Source organism: Aquarana catesbeiana, linkage group LG13 (assembly GCF_042186555.1).
Source record: "Aquarana catesbeiana isolate 2022-GZ linkage group LG13, ASM4218655v1, whole genome shotgun sequence".
In the NCBI taxonomy this organism is placed as follows: Eukaryota; Metazoa; Chordata; class Amphibia; order Anura; family Ranidae; genus Aquarana; species Aquarana catesbeiana.
The window spans coordinates 226,839,238-226,853,585 of NC_133336.1; the positions used below are offsets into that span (position 1 = coordinate 226,839,238).

Sequence of the window (14,348 nt, forward strand, 5' to 3'; positions counted from 1 at the left end):
AGTGTCTTGCTGAGAAAGTTCCCTCGGCGGATAAGGACCCCCCTGTACTGCGCAGGCGCAGCGCTTGCGCAGTACGAACGACTAAGGAGCCGCCGAAAATAACCGAAGCTGAAAACCTTCAATCAGCTGTACACGGGGCCTGCGCTCTGGGTCCAGGTTCAAGAACCACCATCCAAGTGGACCTAGAGGGAGAATAAAAAAGTGCCGAGTGAAGTGAGGCCGTGCCCGAAGCGTGGCGAGCGAAGCGAGCCCGCGAGGGGCCCTCTTACAGGCGCCGTGTACAGCTGATTTACAACTATTTGGCTTTGGCTATTTCCACCGACTCCTACTGCGCAAGCGCTGCGCCTGCGCAGTATAGGGGGGTCCTTATCCCCAGAGGGGAACTTTCTCGGCAGAACACCGGCTGTGTTCCCTGAGTCAGATTATATATGAAATGTTCAGTTTTTATCTTCTTCATTACAAAACAGAATCCCCCATCCTGTCCTGGTGTATTACTTCATCTGTGATCATCCATTCTCCTCTTGAGTCGGGTTTGTTCAGATTTATATCTCATCCTCATCCAGAGCAATTTCCCCTCCCCCCTCCTCCATTCACAGCAATGTCCCCTCCCCCCTCCTCCATTCACAGAAATTTCCCCTCCCCCCTCCTCCATTCACAGAACAGTCCCCTCCCCCCTCCTCCATTCACAGCAATTTCCCCTCCCCCCTCCTCCATTCACAGCAATGTCCCCTCCCCCTCCTCCATTCACAGGAATTTCCCCTCCCCCTCCTCCATTCACAGAACAGTCCGCTCCCCCCTCCTCCATTCACAGCAATGTCCCCTCCCCCTCCTCCATTCACAGTAATGTCCCCTCCTCCATTCACAGCAATGTCCCCTCCCCCCTCCATTCACAGCAATGTCCCCTCCTCCATTCACAGCAATGTCCCCTCCCCCTCCTCCATTCACAGCAATGTCCCCTCCCCCCTCCTCCATTCACAGAAATTTCCCCTACCCCTCCTCCATTCACAGAACAGTCCCCTCCCCCCTCCTCCATTCACAGCAATGTCCCCTCCCCCTCCTCCATTCACAGCAATGTCCCCTCCCCCTCCTCCATTCACAGCAATGTCCCCTCCCCCTCCTCCATTCACAGGAATTTCCCCTCCCCCTCCTCCATTCACAGAACAGTCCCCTCCCCCCTCCTCCATTCACAGAACAGTCCCCTCCCCCTCCTTCATTCACAGCAATGTCCCCTCCCCCCTCCTCCATTCACAGCAATGTCCCCTCCCCCCTCCTCCATTCACAGTAATGTCCCCTCCCCCCTCCTCCATTCACAGCAATGTCCCCTCCCCCCTCCATTCACAGCAATGTCCCCTCCCCCATTCACAGCAATGTCCCCTCCCCCTCCTCCATTCACAGCAATGTCCCCTCCCCCTCCTCCATTCACAGCAATGTCCCCTCCCCCTCCTCCATTCACAGCAATGTCCCCTCCCCCCTCCATTCACAGCAATGTCCCCTCCCCCATTCACAGCAATGTCCCCTCCCCCTCCTCCATTCACAGCAATGTCCCCTCCCCCTCCTCCATTCACAGCAATGTCCCCTCCCCCCTCCTCCATTCACAGCAATGTCCCCTCCTCCATTCACAGCAATGTCCCCTCCCCCTCCTCCATTCACAGCAATGTCCCCTCCTCCATTCACAGCAATGTCCCCTCCTCCATTCACAGCAATGTCCCCTCCCCCTCCTCCATTCACAGCAATGTCCCCTCCCCCTCCTCCATTCACAGCAATGTCCCCTCCTCCATTCACAGCAATGTCCCCTCCTCCATTCACAGCAATGTCCCCTCCCCCCTCCTCCATTCACAGTAATGTCCCCTCCCCCCTCCTCCATTCACAGCAATGTCCCCTCCCCCCTCCATTCACAGCAATGTCCCCTCCTCCATTCACAGCAATGTCCCCTCCCCCTCCTCCATTCACAGCAATGTCCCCTCCCCCTCCTCCATTCACAGAAATTTCCCCTACCCCTCCTCCATTCACAGAACAGTCCCCTCCCCCCTCCTCCATTCACAGCAATGTCCCCTCCCCCTCCTCCATTCACAGCAATGTCCCCTCCCCCTCCTCCATTCACAGGAATTTCCCCTCCCCCTCCTCCATTCACAGAACAGTCCCCTCCCCCTCCTCCATTCACAGCAATGTCCCCTCCCCCTCCTTCATTCACAGCAATGTCCCCTCCCCCCTCCTCCATTCACAGCAATGTCCCCTCCCCCCTCCTCCATTCACAGTAATGTCCCCTCCCCCCTCCTTCATTCACAGCAATGTCCCCTCCCCCCTCCATTCACAGCAATGTCCCCTCCCCCATTCACAGCAATGTCCCCTCCCCATCCTCCATTCACAGCAATGCCCCCTCCCCCTCCTCCATTCACAGCAATGTCCCCTCCCCCCTCCTCCATTCACAGCAATGTCCCCTCCCCCCTCCATTCACAGCAATGTCCCCTCACCCATTCACAGCAATGTCCCCTCCCCCTCCTCCATTCACAGCAATGTCCCCTCCCCCTCCTCCATTCACAGCAATGTCCCCTCCCCCCTCCTCCATTCACAGCTGTAGCCGAGTCTCTTCCTCCGGGCTCATCACACAATCTTCAGTCCTGGTCGGAGCTTTTCCAGTTTTTTTAGTTCTCTAATTGATTCCCTTGACAAGGAGTCACAGTCAATCCTAGAAGAGAGGATATAAAGAGTCATCAGATCTCACAGAATTCTCTCCACTATTTCCCAGCATCCTCCAGGATATCTAATACTCACCACACACATTACAATCTGATTGTACAATCTCTAATCAATCTTCCAACAAGTATGTAGAGTAAGGATCTGTCTGATTGTATAGAGACTGATATGATAGTTTAGGTCGGTCCTCATATTACGAAGTTCTGGAAGATATAAAGCTGATTGTACAAAGATTGTATGGTCAGATTGTACTGTGTGTGATGATCTTACACCATCCTGTCACCTTCTGTCTGCAGGAATTCTATTACTTTGCTGATCTGAACTCTCTACAAGCTTGAGCTGTTTCCTGTCCTCTGCTCTGTACATTCCAGCTTTGGAGATCTCAGAGTCCATCCACTGTCCATGTTGTAGTTCTTATTATCTAATCATCAGTCAGATTTACATGTCATAACCATCAGCAACAATTCCATCTTCTGTGGAGGATTATCAGCAATCAATGCTGGAGACTAGAGGGGACTTCCTCAGACTGCACTTCTACTTTACCATAGTACCAGTACTGGTATGGGGGATGGGTGTTGTATGGAAGGCTGGGGGGTGACAATGCTGTCACCTTTTATTCTCATAGGGGGTTATTTTTGATAGGGGGCTTCAGTCCATTATCCACTATTAATACAATTATTTAGTACATGAGCTTCCCATTGAACCATTTTATATTCCTCTTTTTGTCATGTAAAGTATATCTAATCCCAAGAAGAATAGTTGAATGTCTTGTATCTCCATCATGTGTCCTCCTCCTCTGATGTATCTAGGAAGGATTTCAATGCAGTCATGCAGCACTGAGGATTTCTGACAGCAAAGGCCATAAGCTCCTCCCCCACCTTCCCCTGCAGAATCTTTGATCTGCACACAACATTAGCAGCCTTTCATCTTTCATCTATCTAGACTCTATTGGATGCCGAGTCTCTAAAGCTCATGAGAGATGAACCTGTACCTGAGGAATCAGTCTTCTGCCATTACTCCCAACATAAACACTCTGAGGACACTTTCACACTGGGGCAGGAGGGCATTGGTGGTAAAGCACCGCTATTTTTAGCGGCACTTTGCCAATGTTTTTGCGGCACTTTTCGGCCGCTAGCAGGGCGCTTTTAACCCCTGCCGAAAAAGGGCAGGGGTGCTTTAGGAGCATTGCATATACACCGCTCCTACAGCGCCTCAAAGATGCTGCTTGCAGGACTTTTTTGAGCGTCCTCCCAGTGCACCGCTCCAGAGTGAGAGCCCTCGGGCTTTCTCACTGGAGTGAAAGGAGAGGCTCTTTACAGGCCCTATAGCACCTGTAAAGCTCCTCAGTGTGAGTTACCTTATTGATGTGGTGAGCACCACATTAAACCTTGGAGGACAGCCAGTCCCCTCCACCAGTGCTCTCCCCAGTCTAGGCTCCTTAGAGGCTCCTAAGACCACCAAGGCCTTTCCAGTGCATCTTCTGGTTGCAGTCTTCCTTTATGAAGAATGGGAAAATCCTGACAAGCTCATTGCGCCTCCCAAGCAATCTGCCATCCTTGTAACCATTTGAGAAAGCTTGTTAAAAAGTGGTGTGCCCCTCCATGGAGTCAGCTGTATGACCCATCACTTGAAGTATCTGGATCTAATCCTAGACACGGCTCAAGCCAGAGTATTTCTTCCTCGGGTGAAACTTCAATCTCTCTGCTCCCAGACCGGGACTCTTCAGTCCAGGAGTCTTTTATGAAGGGCTCACCCATAAGTGCAGCTAGATCTCTTATAACTATGAGGTGTAAATGTTTGATAAGAGTTCACAATGTCCTTAGTGGTGGTTGTTGATTTTTGAAGAATTTTGGATTGCACATGATGTTTCACTTTTACACTATAACTATACAAATCACTAATTGTGTTATGTGTTTATATTCATTATCTGCAGTTTTACAGAAGATTCTTAACCACTTCAGCCCATGAAGATTTGGTTGCTCAATGACCGGACCATTTTTTTGAGATTCAGCACTACATCGTTTTAACTGACAATTGCGCGGTCGTGCAACGTTGTACCCAAACAAACTTTACGTTTTACTTTTTTTCCCACAAATAGAGATTTCTTTTGGTGGTATTTGATCGCCTCTGCGTTTTTTATATATGCTTTTTATATGTTCTTTTTATCAATTATCAGTGAAATAGTCTCAATACGATTGTTATATATTCACTTATAAGAAATGTTCTGTTAAGGAGTCTCACATTTAATGTTATATTTTCACATTTATATTGTCTGAATGTTATATACTAGTGCTGCAGTCTTCCATATTGTACTATTTGGATGTATATCGGTCTTCCTGCTGGTTTCTGGTTTTCACTATCAGGCCTCATGCACACTGGATGATTTTGCTCCTAGGGGTGTCTGGCATTTTTTCCTGCCTCTAATCTCCCCTCCATGTTATCCTATGTGTCCATTCACACATAAACTTTTAGAGGAGTTTAGTGACCGGAGAGTTTAGAGGCATGGTCACTACATTGATGATCTGCTGATGGTGTGGGATTGGGATGACTCCAAGGATTTACCCCCTTCCTGACCAGAGCACTTTTTACAATTTGGCACTGCGTCGCTTTAACTGCTAATTGCGCGGTCATGCAATGCTGTACCCAAAGAAATTTGCGTCCTTTCCTTCCCACAAATAGAGCTTTCTTTTGATGGTATTTGATCACCTCAGCGATTTTTTTATTTTTTGCGCTATAAAAAATTTTGAAAAAAAATTATATTTTCTACTTTTTGTTATAAAAAAAATCCAATAAACTCAATTTTAGTCATACATTTAGGCCAAAATGTATTCGGCCACATGTCTTTGGTAAAAAAAATGTCAATAAGTGTATATTTATTGGTTTGCGCAAAAGTTATAGCGTCTACAAACTAGGGTACATTTTCTGGAATTTACACAGCTTTTAGTTTATGACTGCCTATGTCATTTCTTGAGGTGCTAAAATGGCAGGGCAGTACAAAACCCCCCCAAGTGACCCCATTTTGGAAAGTAGACACCCCCAAGGAAATTGCTGAGAGGCATGTTGAGCCCATTGAATATTAATTTTTTTGCCCCAAGTGATTGAATAATGACCAATAAAAATTACAAAAAGTTGTCACTAAATGATATATTGCTCACACAGGCCATGGGCATATGTGGAATTGCACCCCAAGATACATTTAGCTGCTTCTACTGAGTATGGAGATACTACATGTGTGGGACTTTTTGGGAGCCTAGCCACGTACGGGGCCCCGAAAACTAATCACCGCCTTCAGGATTTCTAAGGGCCTAAATTTTTGATTTCACTCCTCACTGCCTATCACAGTTTTGAACACCATAAAATGCCAAGATGGCACAACCCCCCTCCAAATGACCCCATTTTGGAAAGTAGACACCCCAAGCTATTTGCTGAGAGGCATGTTGAGTCCATGGAATATTTTATATTTTGACACAAGTTGCAGGAAAATTAAATTTTTTTTGCACAAAGTTGTCACTAAATGATATAATGCTCAAAACATGCCATGGGCATATGTGGAATTACACCCCAAAATACATTCTGCTGCTTCTCCTGAGTACGGGGATACCACATGTGTGGGACTTTTTGGGAGCCTAGCTGCATACGGGGCCCCGAAAACCAATCACCGCCTTCAGGATTTCTAAGGGCTTATATTTTTGATTCACTCCTCACTACCTATCACAGTTTCAAAGGCCATAAAATGCCAAGATAGCACAAACCCCCCAAATGACCCCATTTTGAAAAGTAGACACCCCAAGCTATTTGCTGAGAGGCATGGTGAGTATTTTGCAGCTCTCATTTGTTTTTGAAAATGAAGAAAGACAAGAAAATGTTTTTTTCTTTTTTCAAAACTTTGTGACAAAAAGTGAGGTCTGCAAAATACTCACTATACCTCTCAGCAAATAGCTTGGGGTGTCTACTTTCCAAAATAGGGTCATTTGGGGGGGTTTTGTGCCACCTGGGAATTCAATGGCATCCGAAACTGTGATAGGCAGTGAAGAGTGAAATCAAAAATTTACGCCCTTAGAAAGCCTGAAGGCGGTGCTTGGTTTTCGGGGTCTCGTACGCAGCTAGGCTCCCAAAAAGTCTCACACATGTGGTATCCCCATACTCGGGAGAAGCAACAGAATGTACTTTGGGGTGTAATTTCACATATCCCCATGGCATGTTTGAGCAATATATCATTTAGTGACAACTTTGTGCAAAAAAAATTGTCTTTTTCCCGCAACTTGTGTCACAATATAAAATATTCCATGGACTCGACATGCCTCTCAGCAAATAGCTTGGGGTGTCTACTTTCCAAAATGGGGTCATTTGGGGGGGTTTTGAACTGTCCTGGCATTTTATGCACAACATTTAGAAGCTTATGTCACACATCACCCACTCTTCTAACTACTTGAAGACCTTTCTGACACTTTTTGTTTACATGAAAAAAATATTTTTTTTGCAAGAAAATTACTTTGAACCCCCAAACATTATATATTTTTTTAAAGCAAATGATCTACAGATTAAAATGGTGGGTGTTTCATTTTTTTTACACAGTATTTACGCAGCGATTTTTCAAACACATTTTTTCTGGAAAAACACACTTTTTTAAATTTTAATGCACTAAAACACACTATATTGCCCAAATGTTTGATGAAATAAAAAAAGATGATCTTAAGCCGAGTACATGGATACCAAACATGACATGCTTTAAAATTGCACACAAGCCTTTAAAAGCCTTTACAGGTTACCACTTTAGATTTACAGAGGAGGTCTACTGCTAAAATTACTGCCCTTGATCTGACCTTCGCGGTGATACCTCACATGCATGGTGCTGTTTACATTTGACGCCAGACCGACGCTTGCATTCGCCTTTGCGCGAGAGCAGGGGGGGGCAGGGGTGCTTTTTTTTATTATTTTTTTAAATTATTTTTTTTGCTTTTTATCTTATTTTTTAACTGTTCCTTTCATTTTTTTTTAAGCATTTTTATTGTTATCTCAGGGAATGTAAATATCCACTATGATAGCAATAGGTAGTGACAGGTACTCTTTTTTGAAAAAAATGGGGTCTATTAGACCCTAGATCTCTCCGCTGCCCTCAAAGCATCTGACCACACCAAGATTGGTGTGATAAAATGCTTTCCCAATTTCCCAATGACTCTGTTTACATCCGGCAAAATCGAAGTCATGAAATGCTCGTAGCTTCCGGTTTCTTAAGCCATAGAGATGTTGGGAGCCACTCTGGTCTCTGATCAGCTCTATGGTCAGCTTGCTGAATCACCGGCTGCATTCTCAGGTTCCCTGTTGGGGCAGGAGAGCCAGAGAAAAACATGGAAGATGGTGGGGGGGGGTCATTCCCTCCCACTGCTTGTAAAAGCAGTCTAGAGGCTAATTAGCCGCTAGGATTGCTTTTACATGAAAGCTGACCGCTGGCTGAAAAGAATGATACCAAGATGATGCCTAAACCTGCAGGCATCATTCTGGTATAACCACTCAAAGTCCAGCAACATACCAGTACGTTGCTGGCCCTTGTTGGGCATATATTGTAAACTTTTTTTTCATGCAGCCTGCGGGCTGCATGAAAAAAAGAGATTGATCGGTGGGTATGCCCACTATTAGAATACCTCCCTTCATCCACCCACTTCTAATGATGGGCATTCATGCACCATGCCAAGATGGCACAAACCCCCCCCAAATGACCCCATTTTGGAAAGTAGACACCCCAAGCTATTTGCTGAGAGGCATGGTGAGTATTTTGCAGCTCTCATTTGTTTTTGAAAATGAAGAAAGACCAGAAAAAAAAAATTTTTTTTTCTTTTTTCAATTTTCAAAACTTTGTGACAAAAAGTGAGGTCTGCAAAATACTCACTATACCTCTCAGCAAATAGCTTGGGGTGTCTACTTTCCAAAATGGGGTCATTTGGGGGGGTTTTGTGCCACCTGGGCATTCCATGGCCTCCGAAACTGTGATAGGCAGTGAAGAGTGAAATCAAAAATTTACGCCCTTAGAAAGCCTGAAGGCGGTGCTTGGTTTTCGGGGTCCCGTGCGCGGCTAGGCTCCCAAAAAGTCCCACACATGTGGTATCCCCGTACTCAGGAGAAGCAGCAGAATGTATTTTGGGGTGTAATTTCACATATCCCCATTGCATGTTTAAGCAATATATCATTTAGTGACAACTTTGTGCAAAAAAAAAAAAAAAAAAAAAATTTGTCTCTTTCCCGCAACTTGTGTCACAATATAAAATATTCCATGGACTCGACATGACTCTCAGCAAATAGCTTGGGGTGTCTACTTTCCAAAATGGGGTCATTTGGGGGGGGGGGTTGAACTGTCCTGGCATTTTATGCACAACATTTAGAAGCTTATGTCACACATCACCCACTCTTCTAACCACTTGAAGACAAAACCCTTTCTGACACTTTTTGATTACGTGAAAAAATTATTTTTTTTTGCAAGAAAATTACTTTGAACCCCCAAACATTATATATTTTTTTTAAAGCAAATGCCCTACAGATTAAAATAGTGGGTGTTTCATTTTTTTTTTTCACACGGTATTTGCGCAGCGATTTTTCAAACGCATTTTTTGTGGTAAAAACACACTTTTTTAAATTTTAATGCACTAAAACACACTATATTGCCCAAATGTTTGATGGAATAAAAAAGATGATCTTAAGCCGAGTACATGGATACCAAACATGACATGCTTTAAAATTGCGCACAAACGTGCAGTGGCAACAAAATTAATACATTTTTAAAAGCCTTTAAAAGCCTTTACAGGTTACCACTTTAGATTTACAGAGGAGGTCTACTGCTAAAAATACTGCCCTCGATCTGACCTTCGCGGTGATACCTCACATGCATGGTGCAATTGCGGTTTACATTTAACGCCAGACCGACGCTTGCGTTCGCCTTAGCGCGAGAGCAGGGGGGACAGGGGTGCTTTTTTTTTTTTTTTTTTTTCTTTATTATTTTTTTGCTTTTTTATCTTATTTTTAAACTGTTCCTTTCATTTTTTTTTTAAATCATTTTTATTGTTATCTCAGGGAATGTAAATATCCCCTATGATAGCAATAGGTAGTGACAGGTACTCTTTTTTGAAAAAATTGGGGTCTATTAGACCCTAGATCTCTCCTCTGTCCTCAAAGCATCTGACCACACCAAGATCGGTGTGATAAAATGCTTTCCCAATTTCCCAATGGCGCTGTTTACATCCGGCGAAATCTAAGTCATAAAATGCTCGTAGCTTCCAGTTTCTTGGGCCATAGAGATGTTTGGAGCCACTCTGGTCTCTGATCAGCTCTATGGTCAGCTGGCTGAATCACCAGCTGCTTTCTCAGGTTCCCTGTTGAGACAGGAGAGCCAGAGAAAAACACGGAAGACGGTGGGGGGGGGCATTCCCTCCCACTGCTTGTAAAAGCAGTCTAGAGGCTAATTAGCCGCTAGGATTGCTTTTACATGAAAGCCGACCGCTGGCTGAAAAGAATGATACCAAGATGATACCTAAACCTGCAGGCATCATTCTGGTATAACCACTCAAAGTCGTGAATGGCGTACCTGAAGACAAAAAAATGGTTAACAATAAAGCACAGTAAACGGTAAAGTATAAAAAATTGCATATCTGAAAAGCAAACATGATAAAACATAATAACAATAAAACATTGCAGAATAGAATACAGTAAAAAAGAGCAGAACAATAGAGAGAGAATAGAGAGAGAGAGAACAATAAAACAACAACTATTTTTTTTTATTTTTGTTTGTGTTTTTTTTGCAAACTTATAACTTTTATAACGGTAACCGGTTCCAGGTTCGGGTCTCTCAAAATGCGATGGCATCTTGGGAGACCCTGTGAAAGTGTGCCTAGTATGCGCAATGCTGTACCCTACGCTAATACTCAACTAGTGAATGGTAGCGTTCAAAACATTCACCAATGCAAAGACCAGGATTGTCAGGACAGGAGGGACAATAATAGCGGGTGTCACGTCTATATCCGCGCTTGCTGCAGACACGACATCTTTTTTGGGGGGGTTCGTTGGGTAGGGGTACTCGGGAGGACATAAAGAAAATGCCTCTCATGCAGCCGACTGCATTTGGTTGGGGATGTGAATGGGGGAAGTACGGGCGCTGCAGAAGCGGTGGGTTCCCAATTAGGATTGGCGAATGCAGCAGGAAGGGCATTATGGGCACGACGGGCCTGTGTTTGTCTTTTTGGTGGCAGCGGGACACTACTTGTGCTTGCCACCTCACCAGCTTGAACTGCACTTATGGGACTCGCCACGTCACCAAGTGTTACTGCAGTGCTGGTTTGACTATGACCGGGGTGTACTAGGCCGCTGGTGCTTGCCAGTTCACCAAAACGCTACCAAAAAAACTGTTATGCCGCGTACACACGGTCGGACTTTTCGTCTACAAAAGTCCAACGGACGCTGACGGACTAAAGCTGGCTGGTAATCCGATCGTGTGTGGGCTTCTCCGGACTTTCAACTGACTTTTTTAGCCTCAAATCCGACGTACTTTATATTTGAAACATGCTTCAAATCTTTACGTCGTAACTACGACGGACCCCGAAATCCGCTCGTCTGTGTGCTAGTCCGACGGACAAAAACCCACGCTAGGGCAGCTATTGGCTACTGGCTATGAACTTCCTTATTTTAGTCTGGTGTACGTCATCACGTACGAATCCGTCGGACTTTTGTGTGGTCGTGTGTAGGCAAGTCCGTTCGTTAGAAAGTCTGCCACAAGTCCGCCGCAAGTCTGCCGCAAGTCTGCCGAAAGTCCGCCGGAAGTATGTCGGACAGGCTGTCGGACAGGCTGTCGGACTTTTGTAGCTGAAAAGTCCGACCGTGTGTACGCGGCATTAGCGATCGCAGGGATCAGGCCTGACTCTGCGAACGCTGCAGTTATGCGTTTAGTGTTTTGTAAGTGACAGTGATCGATCGATACTGCACTTGGGTGGGCTGGGCAGGGCCGGGCGGAGGGGCAAAACGCAGGTGCTAGCAGGTATCTGGGCTGATCCCGCTAACACTGCGTTTTTGGGAACCCTAAACTGCTGGGGACGCTAGTATAGATCTGATCGGATCAGATATTGATCCATTCAGATACTATACCACTAAGGGAGGTGTACGGTGCGTGCGTGGGGGTTAGCGGTACTGGCGCTAACCTGACGCTGCCTGGGGCTGGTGCTTACCAGTTCACCAAAACGCTACCAAAAAAACTGTTAGCGATCGCAGGGATCAGGCCTGACTCTGCGAATGCTGCAGTTATGCGTTTAGTGTTTTGTAAGTGACAGTGATCGATCGATACTGCACTTGGGTGGGCTAGGCTGGGCGGAGGGGCAAAACGCAGGTGCTAGCAGGTATCTGGACTGATCCCGCTAACACTGCGTTTTTGGGAACCCTAAACTGCTGGGGACGCTAGTATAGATCTGATCGGATCAGATATTGATGCGTTCAGATACTATACCACTAAGGGAGGTGTACGGTGCGTGCGTGGGTGTTCGCGGTACTGGCGCTAATCTGACGCTGCCTGGGGCGACGCATATCACCGCCGGGCGATTAGGGGGCTAAACCTTTATTCGGTAATAAACGGCGGGTGCCCTGACACTATAAAAAATAAACGAACTAACCAGCGTCACCCATAACGGTTATACGGTGATCAGTGGTGAAAGGGTTAACTAGGGGGCAATCAAGGGGTTAAAACATTTATTAGGTAGTATATGGGGGTCCCTGACGCTATAAAACGCTGACGGCGAACCTAAATATTTACCTCACTAACTAGTGTCACCAGCGACACTAATACAGCGATCAGAAAAATGATCGCTTAGTGACACTGGTGACAGGGGGTGATCAAGGGGTTAAAACTTTATTAGGGGGGTTAGGGGGGTACCCTAGACCTACAGGGGGGTAATACTAACTGTCCTACCACTGCTAACTGTCACAAACTGACACTATGCAGTAAGCAGAAAAAAAAAAAAAAAAAAAACCTGCTTGGTGTCAGTTTGTGACAGGGGGGGGGGGGATCGGGGTGTAATGTGTGCCTGGCATGTTCTACTGTGTGTTTGTGTTGTGCACTTACTTACATGTCATCTCCCCTCGGCGCCGGAACGGAAACTCCCGAGCCGAGGAGAGATGACATCACATCCTCTGCCTCTGTGTACTATACAGAGGCAGGGGATGTTTCTCATTGGCTGGGAGCGATCGCGAGGGGGGGGCCACGATCGGATGGCCTCCCCCTCGTCTCTCAACTCTCCCAGCCAAATGCCGACCGCAGCTGGCACCGGGGGGGGTCCGATCGGACCCCCCACCCGCGGGAAGGCAATCACGTTCCAGGTACGTGATTTTGCCTGCCCGTGCCGCTCTGCTCACGTATATAGGCGTGAGGCGGTCGGCAAGTGGTTAAGGAAGGATCCAGTCCGTCTCGAAGCTCTGTATAGCACATGAGCGTTCAGCAAAGCCAATTGAAATAAATAAAACAGACTTTCTTGTACCAGCGTCTGGCCTTATGGGCAATTAGGTATGGCGCCAACAACTGGTAGTTGAGGTCCACCCCTCCCATATTTTGGTTATATTCGTGGACACAGAGGGGTTTCTCCACAACACCAGTCGCCGTAGTAATTTGGACCGTCGTGTCTGCATGAAGGGAGGTAAGAACGAAAACATTCTTATTATCCCTCCACTTCATAGCGAGCAAGTTATTACACTTGAAGCAGGCTCTCTCCCCCAGCCTAAGACAGGAATCTACAAGCCGATGGGGAAAGCCACGGTGATTAGGTCACATGGTGCCACATGCTCCAATCTGATGATCAAACAAGTGACTAAAAAGTGTAATAATTGTCCACGTACAAGTGGTACCCCTTTCTGAATAAGGGTGACACCAAGTCCCACACAATCTTGCCAGCGCTTCCTATGTAGTCAGGGCAGTTTGTCGGCTCTATGTGACTATCTTTGCCCTCATAAACCATAAAACTATATGTATAGCCTGTGGCCCTGTCACAGAGCTTATACATCTTGACCCCATATCTGGCACGCTTGCTGGGAAGGTACTGTTTGAATGACAAGCAGCCAGAAAACTTAATCAGGGACTCATCAATGCAGACAACTTGATGGGGAGTAAACAAGTCTGCAAAACATTGGTTGAAGTGGTTTACAAGGGGCCGAATTTTGTAGAGCCGATCGTATTCAGGGTCTCCACGAGGATGACAGAGTTCATTGTCGTTGAAGTGCATGAACCGCAAAATCTGCTCGTATCGTGCCCTGGTCATGGAGGCAGAGAACAAGGGCATATGGTGAATTTGGTCAGTGGACCAATATGACCACAACTCACTCTTTTTAGTTATGCCCATGTTGAGGGAAAGGCCCAGAAAGATCCTAAATTCGGAAACCGTAATTGGTTTCCAATCTCTGGCAAGGGAGGACTGGGGAATAGTGGCGATGTGTTGACCAGCGTACAAATTGCTTTGGTCCACAATAGATCTATAGAGATCTTCGGGGAAAAACAGCGAATAAAAATCCAGTGACGTAAAATCAACTGTTTCCACCTGAATGCCGGGTTGGCCAGTGAATGGGGGAAGTACGGGTGCTGCAGAAGTGGTGGGTTCCCAATTCGGATTGGCGAATGCAGCAGGAACGGCACTATGAGC

The 14,348-nt window shown here is 46.3% G+C and overlaps 1 protein-coding gene across 1 annotated transcript in view; it reads right to left on the reverse strand.

Annotated features, from left to right (window-relative positions):
- Window positions 1–2,534: 2,534 nt before the first annotated feature.
- The window catches only part of LOC141116679 (NACHT, LRR and PYD domains-containing protein 12-like), a 329,149-nt gene continuing 317,335 nt past the window's right edge, over window positions 2,535–14,348 (reverse strand). Inside the window, exon 14 of the mRNA XM_073609070.1 lies at window positions 2,535–2,686. Within this exon, the coding sequence (XP_073465171.1) occupies window positions 2,602–2,686 (85 nt within the window). The 3' untranslated portion in view covers window positions 2,535–2,601. The remainder of the gene's footprint in view (window positions 2,687–14,348) is intronic.